The following is a 21,122-nucleotide window of genomic DNA, read 5'->3' as shown; positions in this document are numbered from 1 at the left end:
GATTCTTTGTAGACTACCTGGATTAGTTTCTGGATTTCCACAAAAGAATCGTGTCACTTGTCAGTGGTGGTCAGTTTCTTTTGTACTGTTTTTACCATAGGTGACCTGAAACACATCACGAAGCTGAAACCCTGGGGCCTTTTTGAGGTTCTAGTGGAGAAGTATGAGTGGTCTCAGGAAGAGGCAGCTGGCTTCACGGATTTCTTACTGCCAATGTTGGAGCTGGTCCCTGAGAAGAGAGCCACCGCTGCTGATTGTCTCCGGCACCCTTGGCTCAATTCCTAAGCCCCCCACCCAGCCCAGCGCTGCAGCAGAGATCACTTGCTGACCTTCCGCCCCTCCACCCTTCTTCTAGAATTGCCCTCTTCCCTTTTCAGGGTGAAGCTCTTCCTTCAAGGGTTTCTAGGGGTTTTTTTGTGTGTGTTTTTTGTTTTTTTGTGTGTTTTTTCTTTTTTTTAATCCAACATGTTCATTTGGGTTTGCTTACTTGACCCTGTGGAGGTTCTCCCACAGCCATTGGGCATCCTAGGTGAATTCGGCCTTGATTGGGCTTTGCCAAAGACTAATGCACTAAAATGTGAAACAACCTCTCGCCCTGTACCCATGTCTTTCTATTAGGACATTCTTTCAATTAGAAGCAGCTTTTTTAAAAAGAGCTATGAAGACATATGAGCTCATCCTTTTATTCACTGACTCTAAGAGTCAAATTTTCTAGTGCATATCCTATTGCCGCATAAGGATGAGAGCAGGGAAAGGGTGTTAATTCTCTGGGCAGCGGAGACATTAAACTTGCTGTATCCAGGCTGCATCATCTTCCTGGATCGTTTCTGTTCTTCTCTACGTTATTTTTTCCTGTGACTTTTAAGCTACTATCTTTTTAAATGAGCTGTATAAACACCAAATTTGGGTACCATTTTATCACTGTTCAAAAGCACTGTCATATTTTCATCCTTTCATAACTCTAAGATCCTTGAATCTTCAGTCTGATTTTTGGTGGAAACAAAAACAACCATTGACTAGTAATTTCTTCAGAACCACAGATGTTCTATAATCAGTCCGTTCCTGTGTGTCTTCTGTTACCCTAACAGCAGTTATTTTGATTGGCTATTTGTTTTGTGTTTTGTTTTTTTCATCCCTGGCTGGCACTTTACTCATTGCACTTGAGTTTATTGCCCCATAACTAAAGAATTCAGGATGACTCTAGAAAAGTGGTCTGGATTTCAGAGATTTCCCAGCTAAGAAGAAAATATCCTAGAGTTCTTGATTCTTTTCAAAACAGTTCCCTTTTATTTACAGCTTTTTCTTTACCTTGTCCAAAATTTAGCCTTGAAGCAGTTTCCCTCTGTGGCTTTGCCTTTCTCATTTTCTCGGAGCCTTCAGGTCTTAAATGAAATCCCAGGATAAAAGAACCAAGGGGAGGGGTGGGATGGTACTTTTTTCATTGTTTATTTTGAGTATTTTGTTTTGGCTTTTTTTTTTTTTTTTTTTTTGGTTGGTTGGTTGGTTGAAGATTAGACATTCTCTGCTGCTATTTCCTTGTATAATGTAAGTTTTTTAACTGCAATTTCGAGATGTACTTGAGGCTTTTTTTTTTTTTTTTTTTTTTAAATGAGAAAGGCTTTGTGCATCTTATTTAGGATGGGCCTCTCCTAGACTTGCCCTACATTACATATTCCTCGGGTCATATTGAAAAGCAAAAGAGGGGCAGGATTGAGGTCACCACCGCTCGGTCAGCGTGGACCAAGGGGGCCTTGGGGATTACTGCATCCTCCAGAAGTGGCTACAGGACTGCTTTACAGAAAGCCAAGGAGGTGCGACTTGAGGCTCTGCTAGCAAAGCTACCAACGAGACTGCTGAGTAGCCAACTTTCTACACAGGAGATTGGAATCTAGATTTATCCACCAACAATGGCAAAGGAAAAAGTGGCGCAATTATGCAATCCATTTAACTCATAAACATATTATTATGGCCAGCCATTCATCGGATCCTTGATTGGGTAGTCCTGAAATCAGACATGTTCCTGTAGAAAGAATTTTAAGTGAGGCTGTCTATGCACGTATCAAGAATAAAGAGAATAGATTGTATCAAACGGCAGGGAAAATCCTTCAGCAGTTCTTATCCACTTTGGATTTTCAGCGATACATACATCTAAAGCAATAGCAAACAAGAACTGAATTCTTCTCTTCACTGTAAAATCACAATTGTGGAATTCTGGTGATGATGTTAAAGTGAAATAACCAAAACACACAAATAGAAGGCCCCATTTTGACAACTGACATGAAATTTTAGTAAGAGAGAACCTATAACTTCATTTTGGAAATGTTTCCCCACCAAATAAGGGCTTTCCCCCCATCATTTAAGGAGCCAGATGAATTAGAAGCTGTGGAAAGAGGCAGCTGTAGAATTTGATCTTCAAGTACCCCCATACCTTTGTTGAATTTAATCATAATTCTGTCAAATTGCCATGATCTCACTAAAGGATTTCTATTTGCTGTCAGTTAAAAATAAAACCCTGAATACATTTTTATTCTTTCTACTGGGTGCATCGTCTGTTTTCTTTGTCAATGCAATACAATAAATAATTTAATAACCTACATGTTTCCAGAAGAGTTGTGTTCATTTGTTGCCCAAGTTGCTCTGACCCAAACTTCAGAATGGAGGAAAGGATTGGTTCAGTATGCTTTTAGAACTCAAATATGCAATGAAACTGTACCACTTGCACACGTGCTATTGTGTGGGGCTTGTAGCTGTGCTTCTATCTTTAAATTGGGGTTGGGGGTGGGACTGGCAAAATACATTTTGGAAAACATTAAGAAAATTGTTATCTTCTACATCTGATAGCATTTTCCCGAGAATATTTGTGGTGTATGTTTTTTTCCCCTCAGATTATAATTGCAATGTGTGCAAAATGCCAAAAGATTTGTGTGAACTCTTGAGGCAACTGGTATGATGAACACTCTACACAGGTTTTCATACACTTGTCTGATTCACTCCTTAAGGATAAATTCTTAGAAATGGAATGGCTGGGCCAGAGAGTAAGCACATTTTTAAGGCTTTTAATAAATTTGCCTAATTTATGTGGAGAGCAATTGCACTGTTTGGCTGTGACCAAGAGAATTCAATGGGCCGATTGCAATCACTCATTTTATTCCTAATAGCTAATTTGCCCAAAAAAGGGAGTTTCTTGTTTTAATCTGTATACTGGGTGACTAGTGAAATTAGAAACTTGTTTCATGGGTTTTATTACCCATTTAATTCTTTTTTAGTTACTTGCCTGTGTTACCCAGCTTTCTTCTGGTGTGCTTCCCTGTTTGATGACTTGGTAAGAACTTGTTATATATTAAAAGTAATGCATTTTTGTCTTTTTCCATCACATACTTTTCTAGTTTTTAATTGGCCTTTCATTTTCATTTGTGATCTTTTTAAGTGTGACTCATAGAAAGTCATTCCCCATCCCGAACTGCATAAGCTGTTCTAGTTAGTTTTAATTGCACCATACTTAAGACATGTAGTGTATTCATATTGTAGTGTTGATCAGAATGTAACCTGTTTAAAAAATAAGTTAATTGGGATTCATCAAACCACTGTGTTCACCAGACTGACCAATCTAGGCAGTCTCTTCAAGCCATGTGTTAAATGTATACTTAGAACTCCCAGGGTTTTGGAAGACTTGAATGCTGTCCTGGGAATGCTTACAGCTGTCTCAAAAGAACCAGCAAACTGAGGTGGAGTTACAGCCCCACCTTTAACTCTTCATTTGCCCTCAGTGTCCACAGGGAAACCATTTTGTTACTCCAGAACAGGCCCAGGTTACAAATGGATTTCATTGCTTCCCATTCTTTTCTTTTTGAAGCCCATAGGGTCTTCCAGTTTGGCTTTAGGAGGACAGTGGTTTGCTCTTAGGCTACTGTATCATAGGAAACTGGTGATTTATTGATAATTGAATCTGAACTTAGATTGGCTCCCAAAATAAGGCCTTATGACACCAGAGAAGCTTGAGTAGTGCTTTGTGCCTTGCCCACGAATTTGGTGCCTTTGCTAACTGTAAGGCTTTGGTAAGCTCTTTCACAGTCTTCAAAACAGTATACAAAGATAGTACATGGACCTTGAAACCTACTGAGGAGGAATCGTGATTTTTGTCGTCTTTTTTTAAAAAGTTGGAATTTAAAAAGTATGATAGACATTTGTCTTTAAGTCCTTGCACAAATATTAATCCACACCAAGTCCTTGTGATATCAGAAATAACAGTTTAGAAGACATAAAATTTGAGATTATGTTAAGTGTTTAGAAGTTTTAGGGCCAGCCCGGTGGCTCAGGAGGTTGGAGCCCTGTGCTCCTAACACCGAGGTCACTGGTTTGATTCCCACATGGGCCCGTGAGCTGCGCCCTCTACAGCTAAGATTGTGAACAACAGCTCTCCCTGGGGCTGGGCTGCCGTGAGCAGTTGGAGTGGCCACGGGCTGCCCTGAGCTGCTGTGAGCGGACTACCGGCACCTGACTCTCGGGGTGGGGGGCGCAAGGCTCAATACCAGCATGGGTCAGGACCAGCATGGGTCAGGGAGCTGTGTCCTACACAACTAGACAGAAACGGCTTGAACTGGAGTTGGGGGCGGGGTGAGGCGGAAGAAGGGGTGAAAAAAGTTTTAAAACGAATTAAGCAAGTTTACATTAGTACCCAGTGCTACCTTGTTTCCCCGAAAATAAGACCTAGTCAGACATTCAGCTCTAACGCGTCTTTTGGAGCAAAAATTAATAAAAGACCTGGTCTTATTTTACTATAAGTACTTATTTTACTTATAGTAAAATAAGACCAGGTCTTTATAATTAATATAATAACATAATGCTGGATCTTATATTAATTTTTGCTCCAAAAGATGCATGAGAGCTGATGGTCCGGCTAGGTCTTATTTTCGGGGAAACACGGTATTACTGACAGCACCATTCCTTGTAAAGGGTGGGTTTTTAATACATAGATGATTAATTTGATTTTATATCCTCCCAAGTTCACTTTTTAATCATCTGTTGTCCTTACTTCACATCTAGCTTTGCCCATTTTAATACAGTAACAAGCCTTGCCCTTCCGATTGGCAGAACTGGATTGTGTTCCGGAAGTGTAGCAGCTGCCTACAGTTTGAGCTGTGTTCTTAGAACTTGTGCCTCTAAGCGACTGCATTGGTAGCTTTGGATTTACTAAATATAGAGGAAAGTATGGTCAGTGCTGGCAATTAGTGGACCCTGCTATAAATTCTTGAGGTTAGATAGAAATGGGATGAGTTTTGAGGGTTAGGGCCCCTTTATCTTCAGCAACTGAATTTATTACAGAACAAACATGTATCCATCAGCAGCACATAAGGTTACTCGAATCTAATCTTTGTTCCAATAAAGCATTCTGGTACATGCCCATTTCAGCAGAAAATTTAATTATGAACAACTGAAAACTTGTAAAAGGACCCCAGTGGTTCCCACCTCCTGGTAGTCACACACTTGTGTAGTCCCCTTGCCTTGAATGTGGGCTGGATTTGTGACTGTTCTAACAATCAGATGAAGGGAAACATGACTGCGTTTCTCTTCTGAGACAGGGTTACAAAAGGGCTGTAGCTTCTGTCTGTGTCCCCTCTTACTCTAGGGAAGCAAGCTGCCAGGTGAATACACCTATGGAGAGGCCCGCAGCCAGCACGGAACTCGGGCCATCAGCACAACTTGTGAGAAACTGAATCCTGCAGACAAATAGCTTGGAAGCAGACCCAACCCCTTGATGGCAGCTCTGTGGGAAACTTTGAGGCAGAGACTCTTGGCTAAGATGTGCCAGATTTCTAATCCACAGAAACTCGAATGTTCTAAAGCCACTGAGTTGTGGGTAATTTGTTATGCAGCAACAGGTAATTAATTCAGGGATGTAAGATAAAGCATTTGGGATATCCTTGCAGTTCACATTTCAGGTATAAATGGCTAGTCCTTCCTCATCTGCTCAGGGCTAGTCATTGTTGGTGAAACTTGGGTGTCACAACTGTCCCTAACCCCCAGCCCAAGGCAGAGGCAAGCCAGAAGTGAGGAAGGAATAAAACAACTTGGTTAGAGGAGTGCTGATTTTATTGATTTTCTATATACTTTCAAAGATGAGATTTGAGGTGCATTTCAAGCATTTATTTACAGGTAAAGCCACTTGAAAAGAGCTGATAAGCAGTTACAAGGTGTCAACCAAAATCACTGTTATTGGAGAGGGTGACTTCTGAGTTTCCTTGAAGATTAGGCTAAAGTGAAACGCTGGGTCACAGGACTTTGCAGATCTTCCCCAGCACTGACTTCCTGGTAAGAGCTAGACGCGGGCTGTTGGCAGATGCGCCTTAAGCCCCCAGAAGCTTCTGTGAAACACCATGAGTCCCAGTTCAGTGATAAATATTTTGTGGGTAGAGAGGCTTTTAGAAGTCTTTTATGCCTCTTACAAAAAGTAAAATTATAAGAAATAAATGAACAAATGTAGATAGGAAACTCACTAAGCTACAGAACTTGTCAAATTCTGTCATTCATCAAGCTCGCCTGACTCTGAAATAATTTTGTCAGCACAAGAAAATACAAATATCACTGTTCTTAAATTCCATTATAAAGCTACCATCAGCCACAACTGGGATGGTACTGGAAGGATTCTCACTCCTCGCCCATCTGAACTGGAAAAGAAACTCCACACTGACGGCCGGTTGTCAGAGTGCACTGGTGAAAAATCATACCCTACAGCCCAGGAATAAGACACCTCCTGTTCACAGTGTCGCTGCTGCATGCCCAAGTGAGGACAAGACCCATGACAGCTTTGTTGAGCATTTATCCCTCTCCCCTGTGAGAGAACAGTGCCCGTGCTTCCTCTTTCCTGAGTAAATGGACGAGGCCCAGGCATTCCCCAGGGTCATTCACTGCAGATAATCGACAAAACCCAGATTCTAATACACTACGCCCCAGGCAGGGAACAGCCTAGAGAACCTCTCATTGGCCTTGGCATTCGCTACAATGAGGTTTTCCCTAAACCGAGCTCCCCTCTGGAGGCTGGCAAAAGATTCACCATTTAATGTGGCAAATTCGAAGTGTTACAAGACATGTCATCTGTCACTATACTTAGACACAAATAAACTTCTGAAGCTCATAGCCAGTTCTGATTGGGTCAGTGTGGGGACCACGAAGAAATGGGATTTGGGGTTCCAAAGGGAAAAATCATCAATTTAGTCTCCTAAGTATTTAGATCCTATGTTCACCCAATCTTTATTAAACGTCCCGATGGGTTCAGGTTCTGGGAGCCTCTATGCCTTACTCACCTCTGAGCATCAATAAAAAACCAAAATGCTGTCAGAGTGTATGGGTTAAGGAGAAGCACAGGCCTCCGAAAACCTCCACCTGAAACAACCCAGCAGCTCACAGCCACCTCTTCTGTCGCCCTATACAGCCAGTGGCGTTTCCGGTGTGCCTTCAAATGAGGGCAACCTCAGTTAATGAGGCTGTCAGACACTCAGACCCGGGGAGCCCCAGACATGGACTCATTCGCCTCTTGTTTTACAGGAGAGGCCTTGAGAGAGTATGAAGGGATAGAAGAGAACGTGAGTCCCCAGTCAGGAGAATATCACCCATGTCTCTGAGTTTCTTTGATGTGGGCCACTGCAGTTCTGCATCACCTGAAAGTTTTCTGGAGACAGTAGGAGGTCTGGTCTCAGGAGACTGCCAGGTTCTAATTCTGTAATGAAAGGCTCCGGGCTTCAGGCTTCTAGTAGCCAGGGGCAGGGACGTTTGACAGGAACGAGTTTTTATCTCGGAAGAATTCTATCCTTAATTTTCCATTGTCAGGGAAATAGATGACCTGTAGTATCAAAACAAAAAATTGTCAGATTAGAAAATGTGACACTTTTAAAGCCAATAAAAACGAAAACCTTCCCCGCATATGCCCCCATTTTGGTTCAGTTCTACCCAGACATGCAAACTTCTTCATTAGTGTATAAGATCATGTTCAATGTCCCTCAAGTAAAAACTCATGTCCGTTAAAATGTAAATAAAATGTGGTGCAAAAAAGAAAAAAGCAGACATAGAGGTGTCTTTGATTCAGTAATTCCACTCCAGAATTTATCAAAAAGTTATTATCTATGACAGCAATACTAAATGACTGGTAACTAGGGCCTGGTTTCACAATTAAATTGTGTGGAGTTGGCAGCTTTTAAAAACATTAATATCATTGCAAAAACTTAAGAAAATGTTTTTGATAGTTTGCTACTGAAAGTGTGAACCCTACTCAGCCCCCATCACTGGGGTAACACTTAGAAATGCCGTGTCTGTGGCCCCTCTCCCATGAATCAGAATCTGCCTGTAATAAGACCCCCAGGAGACTGTGTGCATATTCAAGTTTGAGAAACATCTAATAAGGGAGGGGGAAATGCTGATTTATAAGTGTTCAAAAAAGTATATCTATATGGTCACAGATTGGAAGGTATTTGCAAAAATTAAAATAGTTTAAATGGAGATATTCCCTCCTACCCACACAAAGTACCTGGCCTGCTGGATAGGTCCTCAATAAAAATGGCAGCTATTGGAGGTGATACTGTTGTGGGCTTCTTTCTTTTTCTTTCTTTTTAAACGTCTTACGTAATGTTGTTGTTAAATCACATTTTGGAAACTTAAGAGACAATATGGAAATTAAGATGTTGTGCTTCCTTTTCAACCATACATTAAAACTGGTTAAGTCGTGTTTTCCTTTTTGCCTCAGCTATCAGGAAGCATAAAGGTAAATTAAATACTCAATACAGTAATTCTATTAGCCTGGCTTTCTGGAATATTTGTTTTCCTCTTATGGTTTTTGTTTTCTATTTTATTAGGCTTTTGAGTATCTTCTTACAGATCATTTAAAATTCTGAAAATCGGGTCCAGATTACAATAACGACTTCTAAAACATCATTCCTGTTTGCCAGGCTCCACAAAAAGATAGTTTATGAAACCACCTGATGGTTTTAAATTATTTCTTCTCTCTTTGTTCTTTTTCCACTTCTCAAAACACAAGTAAAACTAAAGAGTTCCCGTTTGCCCCTCAGTAAAGATCTCAGATGCCACCCAGCTCCCGCCTTGGGGTCAGGGGTCAGCCGCAGGCCACACGGCAGCCCCTATAGACCTTCCTTGACAGCCTGACGATTCAATAAGGAAGCAAGGCCACAGCCCTTCCAGAGGCATGCACACCACCCACCTGTGGAATTACTCACCGACCCTTCAGCTGCTTCAGACTTCCTCTGCAACGAAAAGAGAAAGAACGTTATTTGTTTACAACCAAGCCTCGTTTTCAGGATAATTTCCTGTACACTACACCTTCCCCAAACTAGATCAGATTCCTCTTATTCACTCTCACGAAAGCTTTCCCTCTTTGTTCATAACATGTTTCAGCTTGTCATTCCCTACTGCTAGATTGTCTCCATTACCAGACTGCAAATTCCAATTTAGACTTCCTCCCTCACCACGGGGCCCCCAGGGCCTAAAGGTGTCCCCGGGCAGTGAGCACAGGAACTGGGGCGGATTGTGCAGCTGGATGTCATGGAGATCCTAGGAAGACAGGGAAGAGAGCTAGTATTCGTTAATCACCTATAATACGCAGGCATCGCTCCTCAGCACGTTCTTTTTCGTTGAGATATAATACTCTAACAAAATTTTAAATCATTTTGTAAAACTTGGTAGTTTTAAGTATATTCACTAGGTTATACAACCATCACTGCCATCTTAATTCTAGGTTTTCATCCAAGAAGTCCTGTGCCCATTAGCAATCACTCCCAATTCACCCTCTTCTCAGCCCCAGGCAACCACTAAAATCTACTGTCTGTCTCTGAGGATTAGTCTATTCTGAACATTTTATATAAACGGGACCATGAAATATATGGTCTTTCACGTCTGGCTTCTTTCACTTCATGTCAAGTTTTCAAGGTTCACACACATTGTAGCAATTTTCAGTACTTCATTCCTTTCTATGGCTGAATAATACTCCACTGTTTTGAATATGCACATATTGTTCGTCCATGCATCAGATGATGCATATTTGAGTTGCTTCCACTTTTTGACTATTATGCTGCTATGAACATTTGTGGACAAGTTTTTGCATGAATATATGTTTTCAGTTCTTTTGGGATATATACCTAGGAGTGGAATTGCTGGGTCACAGGGTAACTCTATGTTTAACCATTTAGAGAAATGCCATTCTGTTTTCCACAGCAACTGCAAAACTTTACATTTTCACTAGCAATGTATGAGGGTTCCAATTTCTCACATGCTCACCAACACTTGTTATATTTCATCTTTTTTATTACAGCCATCCTAGTGGGTATGAAGTGATATCTCACTGTAATTGTCAATTGCATCGTCCTAATGACTAATGATGTTGAATATCTTTTCATGTGCTTATTGGCTATTTGTACATCTTCTTTGGAGAAATGTCTATTCAAATCCTTTGCCCATTTTAAAAATTGGGTTATCTGTATTTTCCTTGTTTAGTTGTAGGAGTTCTTAATATATTCTGGATACTAAATTATGATTTGCAAATATTTTCTCCCAGTGTGGGGGTTGTCTTTTCACTTTCTTTCTTTTTTTTAGACCTTATTGAGTAATATTGGGGAATAATGTGTTTTTTCCAGGGCCCATGAGCTCCAAGTCAAGTCGATGTCCTTCAATCTAGTTGTGGAGGACGCAGCTCAGCTCCAAGTCCAGTCGCCATTTTCAATCTTAGTTGCAGGGGGCGCAGCCCACCACCCCATGAGGGAACTAAACCGGTAACCTTGTTGTTGAGAGTTCGTGCTCTAACCAACTGAGCCATCCGGCCGCCCCACCGGCAGCTCAGCGGCAGCTTGTTGTCTTCAATCTAGTTGTGGAGGGTGCAGCACACTGGCCCATGTGGGAATCGAACCGGCAACCCTGTTGTTAAGAGCTCGCACTCTTAACCAACTGAGCCATTCAGCCACCCCATATTTTCACTTTCGTGATGGTGTCCTTTGAAGCACAAAAGTTTTCAATTCTGATGAAATCCAATTTATCTATTTTTTTCTTTGGTTGCTTGTGTATTAGGTGTCATATCTAAAAAACCATTGCCTAATCCAAGGTCACGAAGATATACACCTATGTTTTCTTCTAAGCTTTTGATAATTTTCTATCTTACATTTAGGCCTTTGACCCATTTTGAGTTAATTTTTGTATATGATGTAAGGTAGGTAGTCCAACTTAATTTTTTGCATGTAGGTATATGATTGTTCCAGTACCACTTATTGAAAAGACTATTATTTCCTCAACTGAATGGTCTTGGCACTCTTGTTGAAAATCAATTGGCCATAGATGTTCAGATTTATTTCTGGACTCTCAATTTTATTCCATTGATATGTATGTCTATCTTTCTGCTGGTCCTACACCATCTTGACTACTGCAGCTTTGTGGTAAGTTCTGATATCAAGACATATCCATCCTCTGACTTAGTTCTTCTTCAAGATGGTTTTGGCTATTCTGGATCCTTTGCATTTCTATGTGAATTTTAGGATCGGCTCATCAATTTCTGCAAAAAGCCAACTGGGATTTTGATAAGAGTGCACTGAACCTGTAGATCAGTTTGTGGAGTATTGTCATGTTACCAATATTAAGTCTTCTGATCCATGAACATAGGCTGGTTTTCTTTATTTAGGCCTTTAATTTCTTTCAACAATATTTTTAAGTTTTCATGTATACGTTTTGCATTTCTTTTGTTAAATTTATTTCTAGTATTTTACTCTTTTTGATGCTATTGTTAATTGAATTGTTTTCTTAATGTCGTTTTCAGATTGTTCATTGGTAGTGTATACAAATCCAATAGATTTTTGTATATTGCTCTTATATCCTGAAACCTTGCTGAAGTTGCATATTAGTTTTAATAGTTTTTTAGTGGATTAGTTAGGATTTTCCATATACAAAATCATATCATCTGCTAAAAAAATAGTTTTATTTCTTTCTCTCCAAACTCAATTTCTTTTTCTTGCCTACTTGCCTTGGTTATAAGCTCCAGTACAATCTTTAATAGAAGTTACAAGAGCAGACATTTTTATCTTGTTCCTAATTACAATCTTTTGAAGTAGGTGTTTTTTACAAATAATGAAAAACCTGCCTCCTACCCGACAGAAATGAGGCTCCGATGAGGCAATTGAAACTCAGAGAAGTTAAGTAACCGCTGCTAGGTAACAGTGGGACCAAAAGTTTAAACCCAGTTCTGACTCCAAAGCCCGTCCTCCTTTTCCTCTGCCTCTTTGACCCCTAAAGAGTAGATTAGCAACTGTATACAGAAGGTGCCAAAAAAATGTATACACATTTTAAGAAAGAAAAAAACTATTAAAATTGTAATACTCAATATATACCGATAACAAAAGATGAATACAAGTCACGTGTATACATTTTTTTGGCACCCTTGGTACTTGGGCAAGGCTTCATTTCCACTTTCATTGTTTCCATCAGCCACACAATAATGGAGATAGCAGAGCAGGGCTCAGTGTCCCCCTTTTTACTGAAAAGAACACTGAGGTAAAGTGACTTGGAAGAACCGGAACTCAAACTCTGCTCTCCTGACCCAATTCTGTGCTATGACAGAAGCAATAACTGCTTCATTGAATAGTGAGATGTATTCAGAAAGGTTATGTGGGTGCTTCCTAACAGGTAATAAACAAAAAAGAATAAATTAAATCCTGTATGGAGAGGAAACACATCTGAAAAGATTGGGGACAAGATGCATGGGATATGAAAGGAGAGAGACAAGGAAGGAAAGTGAATTGACATTTTGATTAGTAAAGAAAGTGTCAAAGGAACAAAACCATCTTTTTATAAGAAAGCACTTTAAAGAGGGATTATGTGAACAACATTTCTTTCTGGCTAAAAGAATCCCTTCTGAAAAAGAGAGAATGCAAATGAGGAATATAAAAATGCTGTGTGTGTGTACGTGTCCAGGCAGAAGTCAGGGTGGCCCGGCCGTGGGACTGAGAACGAGACAACCCGCCTCCAGCAGCTCCTGCTGAGGCCTCCCTGGGAGAATCGCCCTCACTGCTGGTTGTTGAGACTGCTGCTGGAATCCCCACCTCCCACCTTCCCTCACACGGTTGCTGGGAAGATTTAATAAAAACTGCCCCTCTGAACAAACCTGACATCACTCCTGCACATAGAAGAGGCTCAGCTCCATTTCCCTTCCCTTCATGGGGCCCACAAGGGACCAAGGCCCTACGCGTGTAATGAAAATCTCTCTCTCATCTCTCCTTGACCCAGCTCATTCTGGTAATTTGGTTTCCATCTTAACCACATAACTTAAGTTTGTGAGTTTCTCTTCTTACACCTCCAAAGAAGGGGCCAATGTTTCCAGTTTCTTCCCCATGGAGAAGTGGGCCCCGGCCTGAGCCAGAGGAGACCTGAGCTCTGGTCTCATCTGTGCGACCACTTTTCTGTGCATTCCAGTTGGTCTCCCTTCTGGGCTTCGAGCTCCCCACCTGGGAAGGGTCCTTGGTCACAGGGGACAAGGGAATTTGGCTGTTTCTTCTTGCTCAGATCCAAGGGGTGAAATGAAACAACTATGGAGAGGGAGACTCCAGAGGTGTCTGAAGGGTGCTAGGCCCCTCACAGTGGCCACTTGCCAGACTCACAAGGGTGTGAGACAGGCCTTGCCCTGTGACTCGGAGATGAAATATATGTACTGAAGAAGTTAGCTCCTCAAGATAGAGGAAGAGCCTAATGACAGACAGGAGCAGAAAGTACTCTAGGAGGAAGGACAGGCAATGGGGAGCCATCTGAGGAGGCTTCCTGAAGCATCCGCCTGGGCCTCCAGGGACAGCTACAGCGGACTTTTAGGGGTCAAGATGTGCACAAGAGGGAACTGAAACAGGATGGGCATACGGAGAACCCCAAGGCTCCCCTAACCCCCGGGCTCAGGCTCCCACCACCTGTAGTCCAGGAGCTATCACGTGGGCACCCTCACCTGCCTTTCTCCTCCTTCCCCAACAACTCACCGCTCTGCTCTGCTGGTGCTCCTCTCAGAGACCTAGAAACTCCCAGTGTTACTTCAAGACCCAGGTTCAGTGCTGCTTTCTGTGGGAGGCCCTGCCTGTCTCCCAGGCTGGATCAGGGCTCCCTCCCCTATAGACCCTGAGAGTGCGGGGTGCAGGAGACACCCTTCTATCACAGACAGCCTGTGTCACACAGGTCTGTCACCACCGTCCACTGGCCTTTGGCCTCCAGGACAAGGGCTGTGTCTGACTGGTCTCGGAGGGCCAAGCTCAGTGAGTGGCTGACAGGAAGCCCCACCTCCCAGGGAAGGGCGAGTTACCTTGTCCATCGGCCTTGTAGTCGTCAGGCAGCAGTTTGTCCTGCCGGTAGCCCAGCACGAAGGCCAGAAAGGAGAGGATGAGGGCGTCCCCGATGCTCAGGATGGCCAGCATGAAGGCCCAGCGGATGGTGCACTGGCCCAGCGTGTACTTGCCCGCCTGCTCCCCACACATGCTCCGCACCGCACTTGAGTCCCAGCCATCTGGGTAGACCAGGCAGCCAATCATCAGGCCTGTGGCTGGGGGGCCAGAGGGGGTGCACGTGTCAGGCTGGGTGCCTCCGCCTGCCGCCTCCCGCCTCGCACTGCTGTCCTCGTGTCACCTCCCTTCTCCTTGTGTTGATGCCTTCAGAGGCCCCAGGGGCAGCTCCTATCGGCTTGTAGAGCACAGGGGAGGAAACCGAGGTCCAGGAGCTGAAGCGGCTTGTCCCCTGGGAGCCAGCGGGCGGGGCCGAGGGCGGGGCTCCCGAGCCGGGGAGGGTTACCCTACCATGCCAGGTGGTCCTACCAGCCCTCAGCCAGCAAATCACCCTGGACTTGACCCGGATTGCCTACCCTGGCTTCAAAGCCTTCCAAAATCTGGTCCCAGACCGGAGAATTCATCACTCCTAATACACATTTGTTCATATCTCGACATTTCTGAAATAGGTTAATAAGAAAGCTTTCGGCCATAGTTTCCTTACAAGCATTTTCCCTTTTCCCAGGACATAGAATAACGGTATGTCCTACAACTCAGGTATCTTAGATACAATGAATACAAGATGTATTCCTGCCCCATCTCTCACTGCTTCCTTCATGAAACTTCCATTCAAACAACCAGGTCTCCTCACCCTCACCCGGTACAGCACAGCGCAGCGGCCACTCTCCCCTGAATTAAGAACGCCCTGCTTAAAATGCTGATTCTCGGGTCAGGGTTGGGCTCAGGAATCCCTGTTTTTAGGTGATTCTCGCACTAGGAAAAGCCAGGAAACACTAGAGCAGGCTGCCTGGATTTCAAGTCCAGCTCTTCGCTAACTAGTTGGGTGACTCGGAGCAAGCTACTTAAGTTTTGTTTGTTTGTTTGCTTGTTTGTTTTTGCCTCGGTTTCCTAATCTGTGAAAATGGGATTATATTCGTATCTCCCTGTGTGGATTGCAGTGAGGTTCAGATGAGTTATCACTGGGACAGTGCTCAGCACAGAGGCTGGCACATACTTGGCACTTCACGAGTGTTGGCGACTGTCATCCCACCCTGTGCTTTTAGTGACTCAGTCTTTACAGCTAAAACATCCATTTTCCCCACCTTCCCCCACTTCTCCCATGGCCTCCCACCAAACCATCGCTCCTTAGCTGCACAGACAAGTGATATAATCCTGGGATGTGACCAGGGTAACGCTAAGGACAACCACCATGCAGGACGGGGGTGCCTTCCCTTATCTGTGTCGCTTTCCCACCCCGGGCCCTGCTTCCATAGGCTGGAGGCTCTTTAGTCCCAAGGCTGCCCTGCCTGGGAGGCCCTCAGAGAAGCACATGCAGGGCCCAACGTGATCTGCCAGGGTCTCAGCTTGTTCCTACAAGGAAAGTCAGCAAGTCAGCAGATCAAACAAATGCACAGTCAGGTGTGAAGATCAGGGTCCCGCCTCCCCACATAAATGGATCAGCCCTCCTTTGATTTTTCTTATAGGAGGAGCTCATTTATATAGTTCTTTTATAGATCACAAAATACTTCATGTACCATTTTTCTCTTGATCCTCACAACAGTCTTGTTAAGTAGACCATATATTAATGTCCCATTTTACAGATTAGAAAACCGACGTCGTCAAGGAACCAAGAGACTTGCCCACTCATCCAGCTATGGCAGACCCACGACCTGAACTCATAGTTCCCAACTTTCTTAACTTCAAAGTTATTTCCCCTTACTCCCAGAGTGTGACATATATCCAAAGAGCTGAATGTGTTTCATGGTGACATTTCAGACTTAGTGATAAACTGAGAAATGTTTCAGGAAGATACTTAAGGTGGGGGAGGGAGAACCCTCCCAGAGCTCTTTGGTAAAGCCTGTGGCCTTCCCCTCTTGGTATGAGACCAGCCTTTGGTGGCTGGCATGGCCCCTCGCTTAATGGTAGAGGGAGTGGGGGGTGGACACACACACACACACACACACACACGCTCAGTGTGTAGGTGAATCGGTGAATGTGGAAAGCAGCTGTCCGTCTGGACTTTCCTTCTTCCCATCGCTCCTCCCGTTGGCCCTTCCATAGAATCTCCCTATGAGGGCTCCAGAAAAGAGCCCAGCGCCTCTGACTTGGAAACAGGTTGTTACAAGGGCACCACAGCCCTCTGTGAGCACCCCACCTATCCACCTCTGGTCCTGGGCACTGTGGGGGGTCAGCCCATTTGCGGTGTCTCAGGGCTGTCAGCTCGGTATCAGGCAAGTCTGCATACCCTTTCTGACTTCCATTCTCTCATCTGTAAAATAGGGAGAATAATACTTGACTCATAGCAGGGTTATGGGGACGAAGTATAATCGTGTAGAGAAAATGCTTGCTGCAGTGTCTGCTGCATGGTAAGTGACCAACTAACGTGACTTGTTGCTCTTTTTATTGTCATTGAAGTCAGATGGAAGCACCCTTGGTGGCTGTGGTTGTCATTAGAGCTGTTCACCAACGTTCCAGGTACACAGTAGGATTCTACTTCCTTGCCCCCATCCCCTGAAGTTAGGCAAGGCCATCTGATTCCCTCTGGCCAATAAAATGTGAGCAGAAGTGTGGTGTGCATTTAACTGCCAGTGGGAGACCTTCCAGAGCTCCTTCCCCCCCTGTAATGACAGATGATACTCCATCAGCCTGGGTTCCCGCCGAGAACAGTGAAGGCAGAGCCCCCAACCGATCCTCAGTGAGCATGCACCACGAGCAAGAAATAAACCTTTATTTGAAGCCACGAAGGTTTGGGAGTTGTTTGTTATTGTGGTATCACTTCACCCATCCTGACTGACAAAGCTGTTTTTTGTGTATTTCACATTTACTGAGCACTTATCATGTGTCCGGCACTGTGCAAGGTGTTTTGAATGCATTATATCATCCCATCCTCGCCGCCCTGGGGTAGGGTACCGTTGCTACATCCTACAAATGAGGTTACCACGATTCAGCTCCTACCTGTGTTTCTGGGAGCTGGGACCACACTCAGGCTAAACCTGGCATCCAGAAGCTCAGTTAATATTGTTAACCTATAGCCCCACACTGCCCTAGCCATCAATCCTCTTTCCCTTCTCCTGTTCCCTTCCTTGGTTCCCAGCTTTTTTGGCAAGGTCAAGCTAACTGGTTTAGGTCTCTTCAAATGGATGCATCTCCCAGCTGCTGGCTGTGGGGCACACCCCATCCTCATCCCTCCCTTTGGCTCATCTTCCCTTCCCCGGCACTGAAGAATGGGACATGACACCACCTTCGCTCTCCCCCAACATAAATGTTTCATGAGATGACACCTGGCACCTCTGCTAACAGTGTCTCCAGCTCCATGACCCAGAAAGAGTCTGGCTCAGATGGCCTGGTAACGCCTCCCCCAGCCAGGCCTTCCCAGCACTGCCTGCTCAGCAAATGACACTTGTTGTGGGAGGTAGGAGGAGGGGACCTGCAGAGAATGAGAATGAGAGGATAGATATGTTTCCAGAATCCATAACTGATATGCAGGCCAAGCTGGCAAGCATGCCAGGGTCCATTCCACTCTTCTTCAGCACAAAACTGCTAAATCTTCATTGCCCCTTCTTTCTCTCCACGGCCCACCAAGGCTTGCCTCACCCCTGCCCCAGACTTTCCCTCCTCATATAGTGAGACTACAAAGGAACGGGAGATGGTAGGGGGATTGGGGAGGCTGCTCCAGAGCAGGTGAGAGGCCTGGGTATAAATCTGGAATCAAAGGTCTGTCCCTCACTACCTGTGTGCTCGAAGACAAGTTACCCACTAGGAGCCTTACCTGTAAAATGGGAGGAATCCCCACCTCACTGCCTCATGATGAGATTCCTCTAGATTGATACATATGAAGGCATTCTGCAAATCACTATATTTACGCAAATATGTGGCTCAACAAAAACGTCTTTGAAATACATCTAGTTCTTTGGGACCCACTGCCTTAAATATCCTCGGTCCTTAGTTGACAAGTTGATCTGCTCTATCTTGGCCAAATCTTATCATCTCTCTCAGCCCAGGATTTCTCATCTATAGTTGGGGGGCAGGAGCCTATAGCTCTCTGAGGTCCCCTCCCAACTCTGACAGTCTTGAGTTTATATGTTTAGTTTTCTGGGATTCGGATCTCTGTTTCATTCTCCCCCATTAAGGCTAACACTGCTTCTCATTCTACCCAACAACGTCAAGATGGCTTCACTCTTGTCTGCAGTCCCCAGCACTGCTCCTGGACATCTTCCCAGTAAGGACAGTCTATGTGCAGTCTTGGGGTGGGGCAGAACCAAAGGCTGCCAGACAAAGTCTGAGGCCATCTCTTCCTGGCTCTAGAGGAGAATAGGACCAGCAGAACCACTGAGAGGCCTGCCTGGGCCAGGAGCAGGAAGAGGGGCTGAGCACCAGTCACCACCTACCACACATGGTCTTACAGATCCTAGACAGCACCCCCTCTGCCTCACAAAACATCACCCCAACTTGCTACGTCCAGTGTGGAATCCTATAATTCAGGAACAAAGACTCTCACTCCACAATGTACGTTTCTATGGGAGAGGTCACACTCCAAATCAACGACTGGCCTTAGAATCTTCCCTGAGAGCAGTTTGGGATGGGAAGGAAGGAGTGAGAGCAGGGATCTGGAGATCCTTAAAGGAGAAAGAATAAGTGCCCAGAAGTGAGAGACGGGGACGTCCAGATGCTTGACTAGCATCACTAATTTGCCCGGCAGTTGAGTCCTGTTCCCACATGGCCGACAATGGAAGCTTCCTTCTTTCTCCCTCCCAGGGCAGCACTACCCTCTGGTCTGGCCTGGGAGTCAGAACACCCGAGTTCTTCTGTCAACTAGCTATGTGATCCTGAGCAAGTCATTTGTCCTCTCTGGACTTTACTTCCTCATCTGCAAGATGAGGCAGTTGAACAATTTGATCTAAGGTCCTTTCGGTCGCAGCCATTCTGAGTTCTCTACTCCTCAGAAGCTTCTACAGAGCGCTGAGTAGGGCTGGGCTAACAGAGGACAGCTGAGTAGGAGACCCAGAGCCTCCACAGTGGGTGGGATGGCTCAGCTGCCCCTGTGGCCGGGGTGGGCCCCGGCCTGCCCTCCCCCATCCCTGCTCACCCGCAGCCAGCTGCATCCACGCGCAGATCTTGTACACTGTGGCCGTGTTGCAGACAAAAAACAGACTGAAGCAGATGATGGAGCCAATGATGAGGAACATGGCCAAGGCCACGAAGAACATGGCGGTCTTGAAAGCTCTAGAGGGGATGCTGGAGAAGTCCAGTGGGCCGCCCTTGCAGATGAGTTCTGAGGACAGCACGTTGCCCACACAGTAAGAGAAAAGGCCGAAGTAGCCTGCCTGGGGGGTGTTGACACTGTCACCGATCCAGTATGGCTGGATGAAGAGGGCCATGACCAGCACGGAGAAGCAGATGGTGAGCGTGCCCCACATCACACCAATCGCCCTCGCGTTCCTCACGTAGTTGGTATGGTAGATCCTGGCTGCCTCCTGGGCAGGCAGCAACTTCACCATGGTGAGGGCGCGGGGGCCTGGGCTGGGGCCTACGGGCTGGAAGTGCAGATGGAGGCCCTGAAGCGGTCACTCCTCAGCAGCTTCGGGCAGGAGGCTGCAGTCAGGGCACAAGGTGAGGGGCTCTCCAAGGTAAAGGAAAGACGACTCACAGGACGAGGAGGACGACCTTGGCTTCTTCAGGGGAAACTTGTCTAGGTGCCTGTGTGCGCTCCAGCGGGGCGCTCTCGGTCGCCTGCCTCCTCTCAAGCCCGCCAGGGTCTCGGGCCTGCTGGCGCCGCCCTGCTCCTCCTCCGTTTCCAGCTCAGACCTCCGGAGAGCTCCGCCCCCTTCGGCCGGCCCCTCCCGCCTCCCTCCGCGGAGAGCGCGGCTTCAGCACCGCGGCCAGCGCCCCGGGGCAGAGAGGCGGGGCCGGGAGGCACCCGGTGACCGCACGGGCCAACCCCGCCCCAGGGAGGCGCGGGGAGCCTCCGGACACGCCCGCCGCACACTCCCACCACAGAGAACCGAGACCCCTCATCGCCTGAGTGACGATGACAAGAATTGGGAGGGTGGAACTGCAGCTGTCACATTCCTCCCGCTCAATTCCTGCCGCAAAACCGCTTCCTGAGCGCCATCCCCTCGCTGGCTCCCATGTCGCCCTCCCGTAACCTCCACTCTCCGGGAAGCCAGAAAGGTCTTTTCTGACTGTATCTTCCGGTCACTGTTTTCTAGACCCTATCACTCAATCAACAGCTACTAAGAGCCTACTATGTGCAAAGCCCTATGTTGGAGGATATCTTCCCTAAGCAAGAACCACAGAGATAAAATCGGCAGGGCCCCTGCTCTCAGACTGTGAGATATTTACATATAGGTATATGTATATGTGTATGCTATATATTTTTAATATATTATTTATAAATATATCGTTTTAAAATTATTTATAAATACATTATATGTGTACACATATATACATACACGTATATAAACAGAGGGTGCCAAAACATATATACACACATTTTAAGAAAGGAAAACTGTATTAAAATTGTAATACTCAATATACACCGATAATAAAAGATGACTGAGAGTCACGTTTGACTTCTGCAATTACAAGAGGTGTTCAAAATGGTTACCATCAGCGTCCAGACATTTCTGATGA

General features: G+C 45.2%; 2 protein-coding genes across 3 annotated transcripts in view; one reads left to right on the top strand and one right to left on the bottom strand.

Moving 5' to 3' along the window:
• The window catches only part of SRPK1 (SRSF protein kinase 1), a 63,266-nt gene extending 60,672 nt beyond the window's left edge, over positions 1–2,594 (top strand). The window contains 1 exon segment of the mRNA XM_033101451.1: positions 101–2,594. Coding sequence (XP_032957342.1) covers positions 101–285 — 185 coding nt within the window. The 3' untranslated portion in view covers positions 286–2,594.
• Positions 2,595–6,087: 3,493 nt separating this feature from the next.
• On the bottom strand, positions 6,088–20,431 carry LHFPL5 (LHFPL tetraspan subfamily member 5). 2 transcript variants are annotated; one of them, XM_033094528.1, is made up of 4 exons: positions 19,576–20,431; positions 14,315–14,551; positions 9,206–9,248; positions 6,088–7,837 (listed from the first exon to the last, which is right to left on the bottom strand). In XM_033094528.1, the coding sequence occupies exons 1-3, from the start codon at positions 19,985–19,987 to the stop codon at positions 9,238–9,240; spliced, it is 660 nt and encodes a 219-aa protein (XP_032950419.1). In that variant the 5' UTR covers positions 19,988–20,431; the 3' UTR covers positions 6,088–7,837; positions 9,206–9,237. The 2 variants fall into 2 exon arrangements, with proteins under 2 accessions (XP_032950419.1, XP_032950409.1); XM_033094518.1 differs by having other exon boundaries at positions 9,222–9,248.
• Between the last annotated feature and the right edge of the window lie 691 nt (positions 20,432–21,122).

Source organism: Rhinolophus ferrumequinum, chromosome 3 (assembly GCF_004115265.2).
Source record: "Rhinolophus ferrumequinum isolate MPI-CBG mRhiFer1 chromosome 3, mRhiFer1_v1.p, whole genome shotgun sequence".
NCBI lineage: Eukaryota > Metazoa > Chordata > Mammalia > Chiroptera > Rhinolophidae > Rhinolophus > Rhinolophus ferrumequinum.
Note: the sequence above shows the minus strand (reverse complement) of the source record. Positions and strands in the feature narration are given on the sequence as shown.

What these genes read in the sequence shown, in the direction of transcription:
- LHFPL5 (XM_033094528.1), bottom strand. Translation starts at nt 19,987, where the DNA reads ATGGTGAAGTTGCTGCCTGCCCAGGAGGCAGCCAGGATCTACCATACC. An exon ending in GTGGATGCAGCTGGCTGCGG is followed by an intron (nt 14,552 to 19,575) that starts GTGAGCAGGGAT and finishes CTGGCCCCCCAG; the next exon opens with CCACAGGCCTGATGATTGGC.